The sequence below is a fragment of the Molothrus ater genome, chromosome 28 (genome assembly GCF_012460135.2).
Source record: "Molothrus ater isolate BHLD 08-10-18 breed brown headed cowbird chromosome 28, BPBGC_Mater_1.1, whole genome shotgun sequence".
Taxonomy (NCBI): domain Eukaryota; kingdom Metazoa; phylum Chordata; class Aves; order Passeriformes; family Icteridae; genus Molothrus; species Molothrus ater.
In genome coordinates this window covers 3,418,748-3,437,172 of record NC_050505.2, presented here as the reverse complement: position 1 = coordinate 3,437,172, position 18,425 = coordinate 3,418,748, and the positions used below count along the sequence as shown (strand labels likewise).

Genomic DNA, 18,425 nt, shown 5'->3' with positions numbered 1-18,425 from the left:
TGTGAGCAAACACGTGGGCTGTGTCTTGGAAGGAAATCGATAGCAGATAAGGTGCTGCCGGCCCACCAGGCACTGATAGCAGCATGGCAGAGGCACAGGAAGGGGTTGGAGTGGGGCTGGGGAAGGGCTGCCCCTCCCTGAGGCTGCAGGCAGCACCTGCAATGTGCCTGAGTCCATACTTGGGCCACTGGGACCTTTCAGTGGCCCAGGCACCAGCCTTGTGTGGGGCTGCAGATCATTGCTGTGCAGCCTGCCAAGGCCCACGCTTGGCTTAAAGCCCTCTTGAATCTCTCACTGGGCTCTGGGCACTTTGCAAGGACACCTGAGTGCTTGGTGCCACTTTTCCAGAGCTTAGGGGACTGCTGTCCCTGCACAGGTCCCTGTCCAGCCCCTGCAGGGAGCATGGGGTTTGTAGTGCTCCCCTCTCAGCCATGCAGCCCCTCCATGGGACAGATGCTGGGCCAGGACGGAGCCGATGGAGCCTTTGGGATGGCAGGGATCTCCCAGGGGAGCACGGTGGCAGTGCCACCAGGAAGGGACACATCGCTCTGTGGACAGAGCCAGCGCTGGGCAGGAGCAGGTTCCACATGGTGGGAGAAGTGAGGGGCTGCTGGTGGGATATTTTTTTAACATTTTCTAAGCTGCCCAGCTTGGCTGACAATTTTTAATGTACTAACTGCCTGGTCCAGTGAGCTGATTAATTGGTGCTGTGGAGATCAATACAAAACAGAAAATTAAAACAATTTTAAAGTGATTAAGTAGTTTAACACCTGTCTGATGCCACGTCAGGGCTGGGAGACAAATAAAGCAGGTGGCAAAGGGCCTGCTGTAGCCAGGGAGAGTGACAAATGGCTGCTGCAGCCTGGCTGCCCTGTGCATCCCCACATTGAGACAGGACCCCAAAGAGTGCTGATCCAGGCAGGGACCAGCCTGGCAGGCAGGACTGCCCCTTCTCCTTGCGCTGCCCGCTTTGAGCACTCGCTGCTGCAGCAGAGCTGTGCCCCCTCAGTGCTGGGAGAGCCGTCAGCAGCAAGCAGCAGCTCTGCCCAGGCTGGCCCTGGTGCCAGGCAGCCTCAGGCTGCGTGGGCAGAGCCAGGAGCCACGCAGGGGGTGCAGCACAAGGCAGGCCAGGCTGGCAGGCAGATGGATGGCAGCTCCGCTTCAATTCCGCATCCCTTTTCTCCCAGACAAACCCCGTCGGATTTTCATAAATCAAAGCGCCACACTGTTTAATAAAAATTTATTGACTTACAAGTGATTATTTATCAAAAGGCCATTAATAGCAGCTCCGGGAATGATGTGCTACTGGGTGGTGCGTGGAGACTAATAGCAAATCAATGCCAGCATCCGGGCAGAATGCATATGAGGGCTCCTGGCCCCAGTGGGGTGCACGGCTGCTGCAGCCAGAGCCAGCAGCCCCTACCCCGTGGGCCACCCAGTGCTCCCCCCTTGGTTATTTATGGCTTACAAATGAAATGATCGATACTTTTAATCTAGAGCTAAATTTATTAACTTTCTCATCGGAGAGAGACATATTGACTGGGGGCATGGGGTGGGAGAGCCAAGGAAAGATGGATGTGTGCCTCCTAACCTGTCCAGCCAGCTCCTTGCCTGCTGTGGAGTGTCCTGAATGCTGCTGGGGACTGTCCCCAAGCACAGCAGGGTGGCTGGATGTCCTGCAAAGCTGAGGAGGGCTCTGCAGATTGCTGTGGCATCAGGCACAGGGCACCCAGCTGCAGGCAGATTTGTGGGCACCTGCAGCTGGATCCAAGTGCCTGAGGACATGGCAAGGGCTGAGCACCTGAAGGAAACGTCCATGCCACCCCCAGAGAGGAGAGCTCTGGGGACACAGCCTTTGACAGGGCTCAGGAGGGGCTGCTGAACGGGGAGGAGAGCCTGGCAGCAGTGTCCCTGTCCCCAGCAGGTGTGTCCCCAGCTGCAGCCATCCACAGCACACAGTGAGCACAGCACTGCCTCAGCAACCCACAGCTCGCTGCAGCTCCCCCCAGGGCTCCCCACACCACAGCAAGGTGCAGGGCTCTTCATCCAAATGGCCCCTGAGCTGGCAGCCAGAGCAGCAAAGTTCCATCAGGTACATAAAAAAGTTGAAAATTCAGATTTAAGGCCACTTACACAGAGCAGCTGTCCTCTCCTGGCATAGCAGATGCCCTTCCCAACAAACACTCAGGGTACAAAGGAGGCACTTGGGTAACTGCCTTCTCCAGAGCACTAGGAAATGCAAGCAGGCTTCAGCAGGTAGCAGTGAAACAGCCCTTGCTTGTAAGAGCAGAGAACCCAGTGTAAGTGCTCAGGTTTGTAGGAATGTAAGGAAAATGGGAAAGTACATGGGAGAAATGCTCAAATGCAGGTTGTTTTACCAAATAATTTACATGCAGAGCAAAAAGGGCCACAAGATTTCAGGTCTCGTGTGTGCATGACAAGGTCAGATGCCACTGTTTCCCTCAGGAGACATCTGAAAAGGGATTTGCTGCCCTAGCCATGAAGTCTTGGGCTCTCCTACACACTCCAGGCTCCTACTATAGCACGTTCAGATTCCTCAGGAGCCCCACCTGCCACTCCAGTGACACCTGGCACCCCACAGCCCCAGGGGACAGAGGGAGATTTCCAAGGAGTCTGATCCTTACTGCACCAGGAGCAGTGAAGAGGCTGTTAGTGACACTGTAGAAGCAACAGTCTGGGTCAAGCTGACAGGAAGGTGGCAAAAGAAAAAGATTTCTCCTGGAAGTGGATCTGAAAATGGCCTGAGAGGCACATTCTGCTCCTAGGGGGTTTATGCCTCACACATGAGTGGGACAGGCTGATGAGGATTCCCTTGGTTGTCAAAGCAGCCAATTTCAGCACAGCTCAGCAGCTTTTGTGTTGTGAGAGACTTGTGACTGACACACATGCACATCACACCAGTCCTTCCCTGGGGCTGGACACACCAGATGGAAGCACAGGACACCATAAGAGTTTCATTTAATACTGCCCCTGCAAGGGGCTTCACTGTAACAGTAACAAGAAGGCATCTTTGCCATGAGCTGCCAAAGGCCTAGAGACTCCAGGCAGCAATAGTGCTCCTCAAAACAACAGCCAGAGGATGAAAAAGCCAGTCCCAGCAGCTCTGGAGTAGCCCAAGTCCAAAGATTGAGAGGTGCTCCAGACAAGCCCTGGCTGGTGCTGGAGGCAGGGTGGCAGTGCTGGAGGCAGCGCACTCAGGAGCGGCTCCGGTCTTCATGGCTGCCTACAATCATTTTGCTGTAGAGTTTCTGTTGCTCCTCCTTGAAAGCATCTTTCACCTTCTCCCTTTTCAGTCCTCCATCCCTGGGGAGAGAGTCAAATCAGAGAGGCTGCAGGCAGGCAGCATCTTCATCTGGGAGTGTTCAGGGCAAGTCCGAATTCCAGCTGCCCTGGTGGCACACCTGTCCCCAAAGAGCATCACTTTCTCACCTGGTTCTGCCAGGAGCTGCCCCCATGGCCCTGCACTGTGCTCAAAATAGCAACTCTGCCAGAAACATGAGCTACTCTAGCAGAGCTACAGGAGACTGCCTGCCTGCCTCCTGAGCTCTGAGACCTCAGGGCCTAGGAAAGCAAGTTCCCAAGCTGGACACACCTTGCTGAGTAGGAACAAGTCAAACCCAGGGCATCCCAATGAAAGCTACAATCAGAGAATGAAGCTCTGATGCCCAGCACACAGAAGCAGCAAAGACTTTGGTCCCTGCCACAGAAGGATATTCCTCCAGAAGCCTGCTCTACCCTAAGCAAGGGGGTAGAACTCTACCCTAAGCAAGAAACAAAAGGAGCTCTACAGCCCATGAGCACATCCCAGGACAAGGAACTCTGGCACCAGGAAGAGAAAAGCCTGCTTGGACTCACCAGAGCAGATCCACAAGGCCCCCCTGCCTGGCAATGGCTGACTTCACTCGATTGGCAAACTGCACTGCGTCCTCTTCAGGCTGTGGCAAAACAAGAGTGTTCAGCAGGAGCAAAGGGCACAGGAGCACAGTGATCAGACAGGCTGGTTCACCTTACCTGCCTGGTCATTGGGGGCAAGTACCAGACACTGCAGACAATGGCCCAGCTGGTCATCATCCTCAGGAGGTAGGTCACCATGCCATACTTGCTGCTGTTCCAAAAGGCATCTCCAAACTGGGGGTCATACTACAAAGGCAGAAGAGTTCATGAAGTCAGGCAGGGGCTGCACCCTCTCTGAGGCTCCAACTTCCACCCCAAACTGAGCTAAACTCAGCTCACTACATGGAATGACCTCAGCTTTCCTGTGCCCTCAGACCAGGCTGGGCTGGGCTGCCAAGACAGAGATACAGAGGGACAGACAGACTTGTGCCTTGTCATACCTTGATGGCTACAGGGTAAACTGTAGCTCCAATTTCGAAGCTCCCCTTTTTGAACATCATCACAGATGTGTTGTTGATGCATGTTCCTGTAATAAGAGACAAGCACAATCTTAACTTTCCTCTGCAAGTCAGCTCAGAAGTCTAAGCTACAGGCTTAAGGGCAGGGTAACAGGAACCCAGCAACTCTCCCCTAGCTCTCCATCCAAGCCCTGCTCTCTGTGTGCACAGAAAGGGTCACTGGGACATCATGTGTGTCTCCTGCACTCTGGGCTCACTCAGCTCTAAAGACACAATGTCCCTCTTGTTTCAGTGGAGGGGCTCAAGCCCTTGGCTGTGTAAGAAGGAAAGGGACAGAGATGTGGTGCTATCTCAAGGTGCCTTCTCCACCTGGTGCTTTTCTGGCCTTGTTGCACTCACCTTCTGGAAAAATAAGAATGGGCAGTTTGCTTTTGTCCTGGACATGTTCTGTGAGCCTAAAGAGAAGTGTCAAAAATTAGCAGAAGGGACAGATGCTCTCAGTAGCAATCCACAGAGCACAATAATCCATACCCTGCAGTCACCAGGGACTATCAGGGTGCCAACAAAGGGGCACAATCTCCCAGCACTTATGAGGCCTCACCCAAGGGAGGTGAGCAGCCCTGGAGTTCCCCCAGCCCTCAGAGCCACCCCTGCAGGCAGCTGTCACACACTGTCACACCTTCTGGCGACGAGGTGACGATCCTTGACCTCGGAGCGTTCGAACCAGACATGGGGACAGGCTTTCACCATGGCCCTCTGGATCACACCCATGAGCCCTCCATGGATCTGACCCACCTGACCAGGGCAAGAAGACACAAGTTACAAGACCTGGGCACACATGGAAGTCAAGGCTGCATTCACAGCCAAACTGAGGTTTATCTTCCTGCCTCTATCCTGGAAAGGCTAAGAGGAAAAGTCCCAGGCTGTGATCTGAAAGACAGATACAGCAAACCCCAAGTGCTTTCCCCATGGCAGGAGGTCCAGCTGGGGAAGCACTTTGCTCTTCCAGCAACAGCAAAGCCTAGAGCTCTTCTTGCAAAGCTGCACCCACAGAGCTCTGGTGCTTCGAGCTCCAGGCCGAGCTTTGCACACCACAGACAACAGAGTCTGACAGTGCCCCACCATGTCATGCAGGGTCAAGTAGTTCTACATGCTCCAAAGACTCTTGCTGCCCACTTCCTGCCCCATAACAAGCTCTGCTGCTCCCTCCATGCAGGTGGCCAGGCAGAGCTGATACCTTACCATGGCATAGTAGCCATCACTGGCCAGGATGATCACATCAATGGGGGAGGTGTGATTGGCCACACAGATGCCTCCATTTCGGGGTCTGTTTTCTCTACAAAACAAAGGCAGAGGTGAAGAAAGAGGGAAGGAAGCATGAGAGCTCCATAATGGCCAGCATGGAGCACCCCCTGGGCAGGGACAGCCTGGAGCAGACAGGCCTTACCTGTCGTGGTAGGTGATGATGGCTGTGAGGGCACGCACACAGATCCGGTAGCACATCAGGTGCACGTGTTTGCTCAGGAAGTCCTTACACCTGCAGCCCAGGACAGAGACCATCACTCCCATAATATATATTATATATATGTGATATATATTTTACATACTACAATATCCCCTGTAACAGTGCCACAGTGAAATCCCACTCCCCAGTCCTACAATATCCCCTGTAACAGTGCCACAGTGAAATCCCACTCCCCAGTCCTACAATATCCCCTGTAACAGTGCCACAGTGAAATCCCACTCCCCAGTCCTACAATATCCCCTGTAACAGTGCCACTCAGCCCAGTGAAATCCAGCCAAGCCTTCACATCTCTCCTACAGAAACACAGCATGTCCTGAGCTTTGCTGTCAGCTTATGATCACTCATTCTTAACTCATGAGAATAAATTTTTGGCCTTTTCTCTTTTCTGTTATTGCTCCTTTAAGAGGCCAGGGCTGAGCGCTCTGCCACAGGCCTAGTGCTCACATCTAAGCCCCTTGTTGAAAATTACAGGGTGCCCATTCCTGAGAGACCACCTGCTCTGCCTGCAGGTGGTAGAACAGAAAGCTTTGTAGGGAAATTTCAGGATTATAAAGTCTCAAACTGCACGGAGCGCTCCCCATCTGCTTCTCCCTCAAAGATGCACTCACCTTCCATTTGGCAAATATCCCACCACTGTGGTACCAGTCACCAACAAGCTGATGCCAGTAAATGCCAGTGCTATCCTGCAGAAAGAGGGAAACCACATGCTAGAAAAAACCAGGCCACCAGCACCTTCTTGGCAGGCAGGTGCCAGGAGCAGGAGTCACCTGAGGGGCAGAAGGAAGCAGTAGCGGATGAGCACACCGAGCCCCCAGAGCACAGTGAGGCGCAGGCTGATGTACTGGAAGTTGTAATTGGTCCTGCTGAGCAGGTTCCAGGACTCCAGCTCTTCAGCTGAGAATCTCTTGGTCACTTCATCATCCATGATGGTCTCGATGCCTTTGCGGCAGAAATAGAAAATATCTGAGAGCTCAAACTCAGGGGTGTCCAGGGCTTTGCCGCTGCCGCTGCGGCGCAGCTCCTTGATCTCCTCCTCCAGGGACGTTGGCTCCTTTGCAATGATGCCTGCAACACACCACAGGCAGCTCTCAGCAAACTGGGACTTGCCCACTCAAAGGGAGACAAAAGTCAAGGTCCTCCCTCAACCACCCTCCTCAAAGTCCCCTTCCCTTCTCAGTGCAGACAGGCAAAAACCTCCCCACTCCCAGGGTGCTTCCCTGCCCTCCCTCATGAAACAGAGCTCTCTACAACTCCCTCCTACATGGAAAAGACTTCCCAGCAGACCTCAGCTGCTCAGAGACACCACATTCACCCCACCTCCCCACAAGAATTTTGAACTCCATGTCCCCATGCAGGGCAGGATCTCACCATTGACATAGGGCTTGTACAACGGATGGTTCTTCTCCTTGGCACCACGCTCTATTCTCAGTGTTGCCCACTGCAAGACAGACAGGACAACCAAGATTGGCAAGTAACCCCACACTACTGCCCATTTCAGAGCTGACTTTCAGGCAGGACCATAGTGCAGGGGAGAAGATGGGGCTGAAGTAGGAGGCTTCCATACAAAACAGCAAAAGTGAGTGATGAACTCAACTGAACTGAGGTGGAAGCAGAGGCTGGCCTGGGAGTGCCAGAGGGAAGAAGAGTGCTCAGTGCTGAGATGGCACAGCAAGGTTTTCTGCAGTTTCTGTGACCTCTCAGCTCTGCTGCACCTTGCACGTGGTTGGCACTGCACAGCTGCTGTCTGAGCTGTGCAGCCTGCTGGGGTGTCTGCAGCACAGTGCAGGAAGCTGGTCAGGGCACCAGTGCTACTCTTCAACTCTTGTTTCTTCCAAATTCAAAGCAGAGACTGTGTTTTCAGGCTGCTGCTGACACATCAGGCTGATGATGGGATGGGATCCTTTCCCCTCTGATTCAGCTGATGGCTGCTGCTGCTTCTCAGCTCAGCAATCTGCCCAAAACAGCAGCAGCAAGCACCCTCAGACAGCTGGTTGCCAAATCCTGTGCCAGGACTACTTGTTCTATCAGCTAATTTTCAAGGGCACCAGCACAAACTGCAGGCTGTATTTCTGTGCAGTATTCCTGCCTGCCCTCCAAATAACCTTCACAGCCTGTAATTCACATAGGTCTGGAAGGAGAAGCTTCAGAAGAAGAAGGACTGGTGTACAGTCTGCTTCTCTGTGTGGAGGGGAAGCTGCTGTGAACTCTGGCATCCCAATCTCAGCCCATTCCAGCAGCAGATCAGGAGGCAGCAATGAGGGAATGCTGACTGCATACAGAGAGTCCTGCTCACCTTGCAGCTGCCTCTGCCAGCAGCCACACTTCAGCATTGCACAAGATTGCCTGGATGCTGCCAGCCCAGAAGTCAGGAGTTAAGCAGCCTATGGAGAAGGCAGTGCTTGCAAGGCCAGCACATCTCCATCCTGACTGTGGCAGCAGCAAACCCAGGCTCCCACCTGAGAGCCACCAGACAGGTGCCCTCCCTCCCACCAACACAGGAGTGCTGCTGCCAGCCAGGCCTCACAGCTCTGGCTGCGTCCCACAGGCTGCCAGACTCTGCCACGCTCCCAGCTCCTGCCCCTCTGGGTTCCCAACATTGGCCTTGAGTGCTGGGAAATAGCCTCCCCAAAATACAGTTCTGAATGGTCAAACTTAATGAGTGAATTTTCCACCAAATCAGTGCCCAGTTGTGCATGCCTGCTCCTCTATCCAACCACTAAGATCCTTTAATAAAACTGGAATAGACTTCCCAGTCTTTTCAGAAAAATAGCTTCAAACACCAATATAGGTGTTGAGAGTAAATGTTCCTGAATTGAAGGAAGAGGGGAAAAAAAAAAGAAAACATTGTGAAAAGTTCTATTTAAAACTTTTTTCTCTGCCAGCTTCAGTCAGTAAATTTGTAGTCAAGTCTTCCAATATCTGTGTTAATGAAGCCCCTCACAAAGCCCAGGGTCTTCCCATTTATACCTCAGGCTTTTGGGAGGACTCAAGAGTTTAAAGAGCTGAGCTCCAGGGCTGTCTTGCCAAGCTAACCAGTACAGGGATACTCTGGGGACAATCATGGTATAATCATATAAAATCATGGTATAATCATAATATAATCATGTTCCAACAGCAGTAGCTATACCATACATCCTTTAGCAGCATGAACTCCATATATAAGAGCCTAAAACCTCCCTAGCAAACACTTTGTCTTTAACCTGGGCTGCCAGGATAGGGTGGTATAGGCTTTACCTACTCCTCCTAGTAGATAAAAAATTCTGGTCTGGTCAGGAACTTGCTTCAAGAGGTGTTGGCTCAGAGACAGCCTATAAAATTAGTGCACCAAAGGCAGGCAAGGGAACAGCATGACAACAAGCTGGAAAATTCCACTTGGCCTCTCTGTGCCAAGAGGGTGGGCAAGGGCTGCTGGTTGTCCTCCAAGGCAGCAGGTCCAGACAGGGCTCAGTAGGTGACACTCCAGGACAGAAGCATGTGGAGAGCTCTGGGTTCTGGCCACAGACCACTCAGGGCTTGCAGCACAAATGTCCTGCCTTACCTCCTCTGCTCTTGCTTCCTCCAAATGTGACTCAGAGAGGAGCAACATGCTGGCTCTGGTCCCTCCCCATCACAGCTGGCACCACTGCAGCAGCACCCTGCCTTGCCTGGGACACCAAGCCCTCCAAGCTCCCCCTCAGATCCTGCTGACTGCACCTTGCCAGACTATTGCTTTACTTGAAGATTTACTAGATTAATTACAGGGAAAAAACAGCCCACAAACAGAGGTCTCATCAATGGCATTTAGCTGAGATGAGCCAAAGAGGTCAACTGGCAGCAGCACGACATCCACAGCCCTGTATTCCACTCTATCACCCAAAATCCCCTCCTGAGGCAAAAGCCTCTCTTCCATGCTTGGACAAACCTCTGCCAACACAGAGAACACTCTGAAAACATGACTTACCTGAAAAATCTTTAATAAAGTTTTCATGTAAACCTTGCGGATGCCAAAGGAGACTCCAAAAATTGCTGGCACGATGATGAAAACCAGAAGCAGAGTGAAGAGGACAGTTATGGAAATCCCCAAGAGATTAACCACTAGGCTGTCAAAGGGGAGCAGGAGGAACATGGTGAAGGGCCCAGGCAAGGCTGGTGCCCTGCAGCCAGACAGAAGGGCTGCTCACAGCAATGAACCAATCCTCCTGTTACTCAGCAACAGTGTCACACATGCACCCAGTCTGCAGCGTGCTCAGAGACCCCATTCCAAAGTTCACATCCTTTCGGGGCTCTGAGAGAGGGAATGCAACAGGATCAGAGAGAGCACTTGGGAAAACAAGCCAAGAGTCTGCCAGGAGCTCAGGTGAGTTCAGACGATGCAGGCCAAAGAGCTCAGAGCACACACACACAGGTTTGTCCACAGGCAGGGCAGCAACACGAGTGCAGGAACTGATCCCCTCCCAGGCTGCCACTGAGCAAGTCCTGCTGCGGGGCAGCTTGTGGAGAATCTGGCAGCAGAATCCCCCGGTGGCTGCTGAGAGCATGCAGAGTCTCTTCAGAGGGACAAGGTGGAGTCCATCCCTGAGCCTGCATTGGAGGAGATCGAGGGAGTTGGCACTCACAGGAGCCTACCGTGTGTGGAGCTATTATTGTTCTGGCCACGAGGGCACGCGCACCAGCACGGCCGCTCCTCGCATGACGCCTGGAACAAGTTCAGTTCTGGAGGCCCCTGGCATCCACTCGCGCTGAAGGGTCATTACAGACACCACTGAAAGCTTGTGCTCCTGGAAAGCCTTCAAACAGCACGTTGGCTTCTTGGCAGATGTGGCACTCGCATGCCAGCAGCAGCAGCAGAGGAGGAGAGCGACTGGAGTCAGCAGATCGGAGATGTCAACGCAGGGAGTGTGGCAGAGGCCAGAGGCAGTGGGCTCTGAAACCTGCAAGGCAGTACTTGGGCTGAGGTCACACCGTTCACAGCAGCTCCCCAGACAGCAAGACTGAGACTCTATATCAGCAACTCTGATAGTCTAGCTACTGCCTGTCACTGTCACAGACTGGGGAATCACCTCCTGCTGCCATTCATCCTCTATTTTCATACCATGCACACCTCAGATGGAGCACACTCATCCAGAACCACGCCCACGGCACAGGATGCTGCAATCAGGTCTGGAGTACAGGAAAGGAGTGACAGAAAACCTTTTCTCATGACAAAGACCTTATCATGTCTCTCATTTCAGGAGCATCCGAGAGAAGTGAGGAAGCCAGGTACCCAGATTCCTGGGTAGGCATCATTTCCTCTGCTCCTCTAAGTCTCATGCCCAATGACAAAGGGCAGATTTACAAACAGTTCAGGACAGGAAGTTAGCCCCTAAGGGGAGAATTACAGCTGATGATTAGTCAAAGAAGAACTTGCTGGGGCACAGGGACCAGTCAAAGGTCACACACCCACAGGGTCAGCGGTGCCTTATGATAAAAAAATGAGTCTGCTCGGGGGAGCCTGCCCTCTGGACATCACCTTCAGCAGGCTACAGAGTCTCAACCTGAGGATGGGATTTAACAGGTACCTGACAAGCACACAGGACAAAGGAGAGTGTGTAAAGATCCTCTTCCTCCCCTGTACACAACGTTCCAGCTGCTGGTTAAACACTGCTGTACCAGTAACGCTAAGAATAGTGTTAGTGCTTCACAGTCACACACAGACCGGGCACCGGCAGAGGCAGCTCGTCAGCCACACGTGCCCAAGATGCCACAGCTGCCACCCATCACAAGCAGGACCGGTCACACGGGCCCCTTGAGGCGGCAGCCGCTCCGTGAAGACTCAGCCATGACTCCCCTGCCCCGAGTCACCGGCACGGCAGAGCCCACGTGTGCTGCGGCCCTGCCCGCGGGCTCTCGGCGCCGGCAGCCGCCCCTCCGGCCCCGCCCCGGGGCTGAGGCACGGCCGGGCGGGCCCGGCAGGCACACAGCCCGCAGCCCGCTCCGCCGCGTCGGGGCTGCAGCGATTCACCGCTCGGCAGAGCAGCGGAACGGCCCGCCCGGGGCGGCCGCGGCGAGACCGGGGGCGGCGGAGAGGGTGGATCGCAGCTCTGTTCCCCGGGAGAGCGGCGGATCGCAGCAGGGCTGGGCCCGGCCCTCCCGACGCCCTTCGTCCTCGGTGCGCGCGGGGCGGGGACGCGCGGGGCCGGCGCGGGGGGCACTGCGGCGCGGCCTGAGGGAGGCCGCCGCGCTCCCGGGGATAACGGCGGGCGGCCAGGCCGGGCCGGGCCCTTTCTGCCGGGCCCGTGCGGGGCGGGAAGGGGCGCGGAGGCCGCCGCGGTCGGTCAGTCGCTCACTCACTCCCTCGCTCACTCACCTGCTGCTGCCGCCGCCGCCGCCACCGGGCCCCGCTCCGCCCCGCCACGTGCCGTGCGCGCCCCCGCACCGCGCTGCGTGCGTGGCGTCAGCGCGCCGCCCGCGGGGCCGCGCCCGCAGGGCCGCGCCGCTCTCCCTCCACCGCCAGGGGGAGCCCGCGCGTCCCTCCCGCCGCCCGCTGAGGGCCCCGCCCCAGCCCCGGGAGGCGGACAGGAGGCAGGAGTCGCCAAACGCCGTCACTTTATTAACTCCCCGTTACAGCACCAAGCACCGCAGGCACCCCGCCGCTCCTGGCACAGTGAGCCCGCGGTGAGCTCTTCTCGGGAGCGCCAGGATGGTGCCCCCTCCCTCCACACAAGGCACTTGGGCAGCACCGGCCACCGCGGCTCCCGGCCTGGCTCAGAGCTGGCCGCGAGTCCCAGCCCGCAGCCCTGCCCCTGTCACTCCCCTACTCTCGTGTTGCCCTGAGAACCTACACGAAGGAGTTGCTTCAAGCAGCAAGAAGTGAAGAAGCTTCTGCAGTGACTGGCGGCTGCTCATGGAGCAGCAGGCCATGAAGGAGCTAACAAAAATGTGAGGAGCATCTTCTGCAGCTGACCCCTCCCCAAGGGACAGGGAGGGCACCTACATGTCCCCACACTGCCTTCCTACCAATAAGGAGCCTGGGTCTCTGAATGCCGCCAGGTCTGCAGGTGAGAAAGGACTAAAGCGGCAGCCCCAGAGGTGCCAAGATGCTCCCAGGCCCTGCTGGCGCTCTTCACAGCACAGGAGGCAGGGCGGATCACGCCCACCTGGCAGATCTTGTAGTTCTTCCCATGGTTGTTGTCCCAGTGGGTCTTTTGTCCACACTGGAAGGAGATGCAGAACTCTGCGCCCCTATGGGAAATGGATGGTTTGGGCAGGGTAAGCTCAAAAGTGAAGATGTCCGTGTCGGCTGAGCCGTACGTGCTGTGCATGTACTGGCAAGGGATGTCCCGGAAGCTCTTCCAGCCATCAAAGGTGATGCGGACCATCACTTTCTTCTCGTACTCGATGTTTTGAACCTTCACTGTCCCTGACAGAGCACGGCCCTGGATCACACAGCTCTCCAGGCACACCAAGTTGCTGTGCAGGCTGTTCCGGAAAGCCACGTAGTTTGCAGATGGCTGTGGGAAGTCCAGCACGTACCTGCCTGCTTCCCACAGGGGGCTTTTCTTAGGTCTGAAACAGGCAAGGTCTGACAGGGCATGCTGCAAATCACAGAGGTCCTCCTCAATCTTTGAGAAGAAGCGGACAGCTGTCAGTGAGAGCCCCTTCATATCAGCAAACACAACCTGCTTCTTCTTCTGGCCCTTGGAGCCCTTGTCTCGCCGCTCCGGCTCAGGTTCTGCTCAGTTTCTGGTTGAGACAGGATCGGAGGGGTTTGCGGCCTCGGTTGCCCCGCAGCTCCTCGTAGGAGTTCAGCAGTTTTCGGATGGGGGGCGAATGGCTCAGGCAGAGCCGCACGGCCAGGTCCACGGGCATGGCTGGCGGGGCGACAGCCCGCCCGCTGCACACCTGGAAAAGCCTAGAGACGAACAGGGGGGGTCAGGCGGCGCGGCCCCGGCGAGCCCCCCGCCCCACCCGGCCCGGCCCCGCTCACTCGCCGCAGCTCATCGCGTCCCGCCCGCTCCGCTCCGCTCCCGCCGCGCCGCCTCCGCATCAATGGAGCCGTGGGAGCGCCCTCGGCCGGGACACCCCGCCCCGGCCAATCAGCGCCGCCCCGCGCTCCCGGCTGGCCAATGGGAGCGGGCTGTGCCGCCTCGCCCCGCCCCCTGGCGGGACCGCGCTCCTCCCGGGCCCGGCGGTGGCGGCAGCGCGTCCCGGAGAGGCGCCGGTAGCGGGAGCGGCCAACAAAACAGAAATGGGCCCTGGGGCCAGAAAAACACGAGTGCTTTCGGAGGAGCAGCAGCTGTGCAGTATCAACACCGGGAGGGAGCTCTGGGAGAAAGGGGGGCATGTTCCTCTTACCCAGGCTTTAATATGTTCCTCTTATTTTGGACTTTAATATGTTCCTCTTACCCAGGCTTTAATATGTTCCTCAGACCTAGGCTTTAATATGTTCCTCTTACTTTGGACTTTAATGTGCCTCTTACCCAGGCTTTAATGGGGGGAGGCTTGAATTGGTTCCATACACCCCTTCTCAGATGCTTCTCTAAAGACAGCTATTTCCAGGCTGTCCAAGAAAACCCCAGACCTCCAGCTCATGCTCTACCAGCTCAGAAGTTCTTACCCTGGATGTGTGCACTGAGAAGGAAATTTGCTCACACGCAAGAGACACTGTGGTGTCCCTGACATCTATAATCAAAATCACCCTCACTGTTCAGGTCACATGTGACTCCTTGACAGTAAAAGACTGTCACCTAAAGCAGATCACCCCTGCCTTGTTCTCCTTGCTAATCTCCCCAGAGCTGTCGAGCCATTTATGTTAAGCAGCCCTGATTGTTCCTGCTGACAGCACAGATTTTCTTCAGCTCATGACACAGCTGACCGACCTCCCAATATTTCTACATGGCCTTCCATCACCACCATGTCTGAATGTCTGCAGCACAATGCAAGACTGGCCAAAGTGAGCTTGAACCCAGTGCCCAGCTGGCAAAAATATGATACAAAAGCATGCTTTCCACACATCATCTTAGAGCAAACCCCCCAACTTCAACCACCTGGGGTAGCCAACACAAACCTGAGTCTTCCTAGCAATGAAAGCTGTCCTGCCTTTCTCTTGCCCCCAGGAGAGCAGTTCTGGCTGAGGCAGGGACATTGCAGTTCACCATCAGTGCCCTCCCTGTGACCTCTTCCACCATGCACCTACTTTTAGCTGTTCAGAGCTAACCACTGAGTAAACCCAAGCTATTCCCACCTGGGGGAGAGCAGAGAATAAGGAATGTATTTGCCATCAACAGCAGAACCCACGGACACTGGAAAAGCTGCCCCTACTCTTCCCATTCTCTCCCAGCAGCACACATTAAGGTGGATGCCCTGCTGTGTCTTCTCCTCCATTTAAGGACAAGCCAAACCCATCAATTTCTCAATGAAGTTGTGGACATTTCTCCTTCCCCCAGCACAGACAGAGCAGAGGTGCAGTGTGAGCAGTTCCACAGACGTTACACAGGTGTTTGGTCATGGAAGGACACACAAAAGCAAGGTGGCATTTTCAGGTGTGCCACAAGTGACTCTCACCTGGAGCCTGGCTGATCTCAGCCATCTCCACCCTCTGCCCAGCCATGAGGACACAGCTGTGTGCAAGCTGCAGAGATGAGCTACACCACAGGCACTCTGGAAACCATCAGGTCAGTTCAAGTTCAGCCCCTAGGAGAGGACAGACGCCCCTGAGGCTCACACTGCTGCAGCCTGACAAGTACGAGCTGTCAGGACAAGCATTCAGTCAAACTGAACAGGGCCAAGGAGAAAGGCTGCAGACGTGCCACCTGCACACTCCTCAGGCAGATCCTGTGGAGCACGCTTCCACAGCAGCAGATTAACAAGGATTTTGTCTGGAAGCTTCAGTCACCTCTGTGGAGTCGTCTGGCTGTAAATACACAATTCACAAGCCCTTCCTGGAGGGCTGTCCAGAGGAACATGCTACTGATTCCTCAGGATTAAACCCAGCCCCCTCTAAATGTCTATACTTGAAAGAATCTTCTTTACCTAAATGGATTAATTAGGAAGACTATAAACCACACATGCAAAGCCACTCACACTACAAGATGCCCTGTGTCACCCCCAGCCTTGCAGAGGAAGATGCTCCCCAGACACTCCTCATGCAGGGAAGAGAAACCCTGCCCTGAGAGTCCTTGTCTGCCCACAGCTTCTGAGGTACCACGCAACACTCTGGCTTCTCCTCCAGCTACACAGGAGGCCTGCATGGGGCAGCACTGCCAGAGGAGCTTCTGCTTTGTGTGACCAGCAAAAATGAACTCTGTGAACTCCCCTTAGCAGTGGCTTCTGCACAAGGGAGTCTGACAGTGCAACCTGAAGGTGGTACCAGAGCCCCTCACCCTCTGCAGGGAGGATATTCACATGACACACAGCAGAAACTACTTTCTCCTGAGTCCATGACCACAGCTGCTCCATTTTAGTGATGCCACCTGCCACTGCTCTTAACCAAGGCACTGCAGCAGCTTCACACTGGAGCTTTCCAGACACTGCCCTGTGACACAGCCTGCCCTCACCCAGGAGTGCCACAGGAAGGATTGTCTGCTGGGCATGTCACAGGCAATCAGGAGCTTGAGGAGCTGTGGGGGCAGTGATGCCTCTGTGGTACAATGTCACATCTTTTATGGAAAATCCTTTCCTTAGGATTTTTCCTCCTGAGAAGCTGAGAGGCCTCAGGAACAAAATGTAAGCAATGGGTTATCTGCTGCTGTGGAATGCAACAGGTGCATCTGGGATTGGGCTCATGTGGTTGTTTCTAATGAATGGCCAATCACAGCCCAGCTGGCTCAGACAGAGAGCCGAGCCACAAACCTTTGTTATCATTCCTTTCTATTCTTAGCTTAGCTGGCCTTCTGATAAAACCTTGTCTTCTATTCTTTTAGTATAGTTTTAATGTAATATATATCATAAAATAATAAATCAAGCTTTCTGAAACATGGAGTCAGATCCTCGCCTCTTCCTCAACCTGAGACCCCCGTGAACACGGTCACAGTGCAACACTGTGGTACCCACCTCCAGTGCCACCATGCTCTGCCTGCCATGGACCTGGCCCTGGGAGGGGACCCAGCCCCCAGGCAGCCCCACAGGGACCCCACTGTGCTGAGGTGGGCAGGGGAGGTGCTGCTGTAGCTGCTCCTCCCACCAGGTGCTTACCTGTCCCCTCAGATGAGCTGCACAGCTCCCGAGGCCACCAGAGGGGCCACGGTTCTGTAGCGGATCAGGTGCTGGGAGCCCTCCTCCAGGTCGATGGCGTATTCCCTGCAGAGACATGGGGATGAGAGCTGCAGCCCACAGTGACACTGCCACCCATGACACCTGTGCCACACACTGAAATGCCCACCTACCTCTGCTCATCTGTCTCTGGCTCCACTAGGATGTTCTCCTGCCGCTCCAGCACCCTCAGAAACACAAAGGAGTCCAGGTTGGGCTTTGGAACTGCAAACAAAACATTGAGAGCACAAGCTCAGCCCTCACTTATGTTCCTCTGCAGAGCCCCAAGGGCTCTGACAGGTAACAAACAAACTGACAGGTGAACAAAGGGAGCACCAGACCCTCGTAACCAGATGTGTGTGCTCAGCCTCAGTGCAAGACAGGAGTTGACAGCAGCAGCATGGAACCATGCTACACCACTACCATCACATCACCTTTGCTCAACTGAGCAGCAAGTGCAGGGCTAGCCCTTACATTTGGGCTCCCTGGAGCTTTCCCCACACCTCCACCTGCTTCTACAGTTTTCAGATTACCCTGGAGTCTGGACAGACTCACCTGACTTTAGGAGAGACACTTTCTGCAGGTTAGGTGGCATGTGTTTTAGGGCCACATTTTTCAGGTAAGCCTCTGTGTTTGCCATATACCTGAAACAAACCATTGAAGAATTGAGTTGGTTAGTCAAATACAAATCTGCAGGGAGAGTATTGACTCAAAACAAGAGTAAGAGACAGCTCCTCATCCCATGGGCACAGCCAAAAACAGGCCCTTGGCCTACCCTGGGAACTGACTCAAAGTCACCAGAGTTATTTTCAGCTCCTTTCTTGCCCACAAGGAAACCTCCTGGTAAGACACACTGATTCTTACTTCAAACTGTCTGCTCAGTCTCAGGAACTTCAGCAAAAAACACACAGGTAAGTTTCTATAATCTATAAAAGGGGAGGAAGACACATTGAAAACCTACTCACTCTTTAGCAAAGGCAAACTCCTCTGTGATAAAATGGAGGGCTCCCCTTCAGCTCGAGACTTCTCCTTCTCCAGAATGTGGGGAAAAAACTTCTCTATCTGTTTTTGGAACACAACCCAAAAGAATGACACAGATCTATCTCCCAGGAGTTCATAGTTTAAACCCCCACTCCCCACTGGATTCCCTACACGCTGCAGGAGCAGCTGCAGGCCTGCCCAAATCCCTGCTCCTGAAGTGACTGTGACCCCAGCAAGCCACACAACCAGCAGGACACAGGGACAGGAGTGGGACACATTCAGCAGTGCCAGCCCAGGCTCAGATGAAGCCAGCAGCACTCACAATATTGTCATCAACA

General features: G+C 54.6%; 3 protein-coding genes across 5 annotated transcripts in view; all 3 read right to left on the bottom strand.

The window, feature by feature from the left end:
- Positions 1-1,224: 1,224 nt before the first annotated feature.
- Positions 1,225-12,269, bottom strand: GPAT4 (glycerol-3-phosphate acyltransferase 4). 3 transcript variants are annotated; one of them, XM_036404826.2, is made up of 13 exons: positions 12,224-12,269; positions 9,839-10,808; positions 7,267-7,336; positions 6,666-6,963; positions 6,507-6,581; positions 5,821-5,910; positions 5,616-5,709; positions 5,053-5,168; positions 4,773-4,828; positions 4,356-4,441; positions 4,033-4,161; positions 3,877-3,956; positions 1,225-3,324 (listed from the first exon to the last, which is right to left on the bottom strand). In XM_036404826.2, the coding sequence occupies exons 2-13, from the start codon at positions 10,001-10,003 to the stop codon at positions 3,216-3,218; spliced, it is 1,368 nt and encodes a 455-aa protein (XP_036260719.1). In that variant the 5' UTR covers positions 10,004-10,808; positions 12,224-12,269; the 3' UTR covers positions 1,225-3,215. The 3 variants fall into 3 exon arrangements, with proteins under 3 accessions (XP_036260719.1, XP_036260721.1, XP_036260720.1); XM_036404828.2 differs by lacking the exon at positions 12,224-12,269 and adding an exon at positions 11,436-11,480; XM_036404827.2 differs by lacking the exon at positions 12,224-12,269 and having other exon boundaries at positions 9,839-10,843.
- A 176-nt stretch (positions 12,270-12,445) lies between these two features.
- LOC118700377 (protein phosphatase 1 regulatory subunit 3C-B-like) lies at positions 12,446-17,152 on the bottom strand. Its single transcript, XM_036404823.2, is given in 3 exon segments — positions 12,446-13,590; positions 13,592-13,768; positions 17,050-17,152. Coding segments are annotated over 2 exon segments (855 nt in total). The 5' UTR covers positions 13,726-13,768; positions 17,050-17,152; the 3' UTR covers positions 12,446-12,869.
- LOC129046593 (DNA replication complex GINS protein SLD5-like) overlaps positions 17,058-18,425 on the bottom strand; it is a 1,900-nt gene continuing 532 nt past the window's right edge. Inside the window, 5 exon segments of the mRNA XM_054517470.1 lie at positions 17,058-17,154; positions 17,241-17,331; positions 17,662-17,750; positions 18,072-18,096; positions 18,099-18,168. Coding sequence (XP_054373445.1) covers positions 17,058-17,154; positions 17,241-17,331; positions 17,662-17,750; positions 18,072-18,096; positions 18,099-18,168 — 372 coding nt within the window.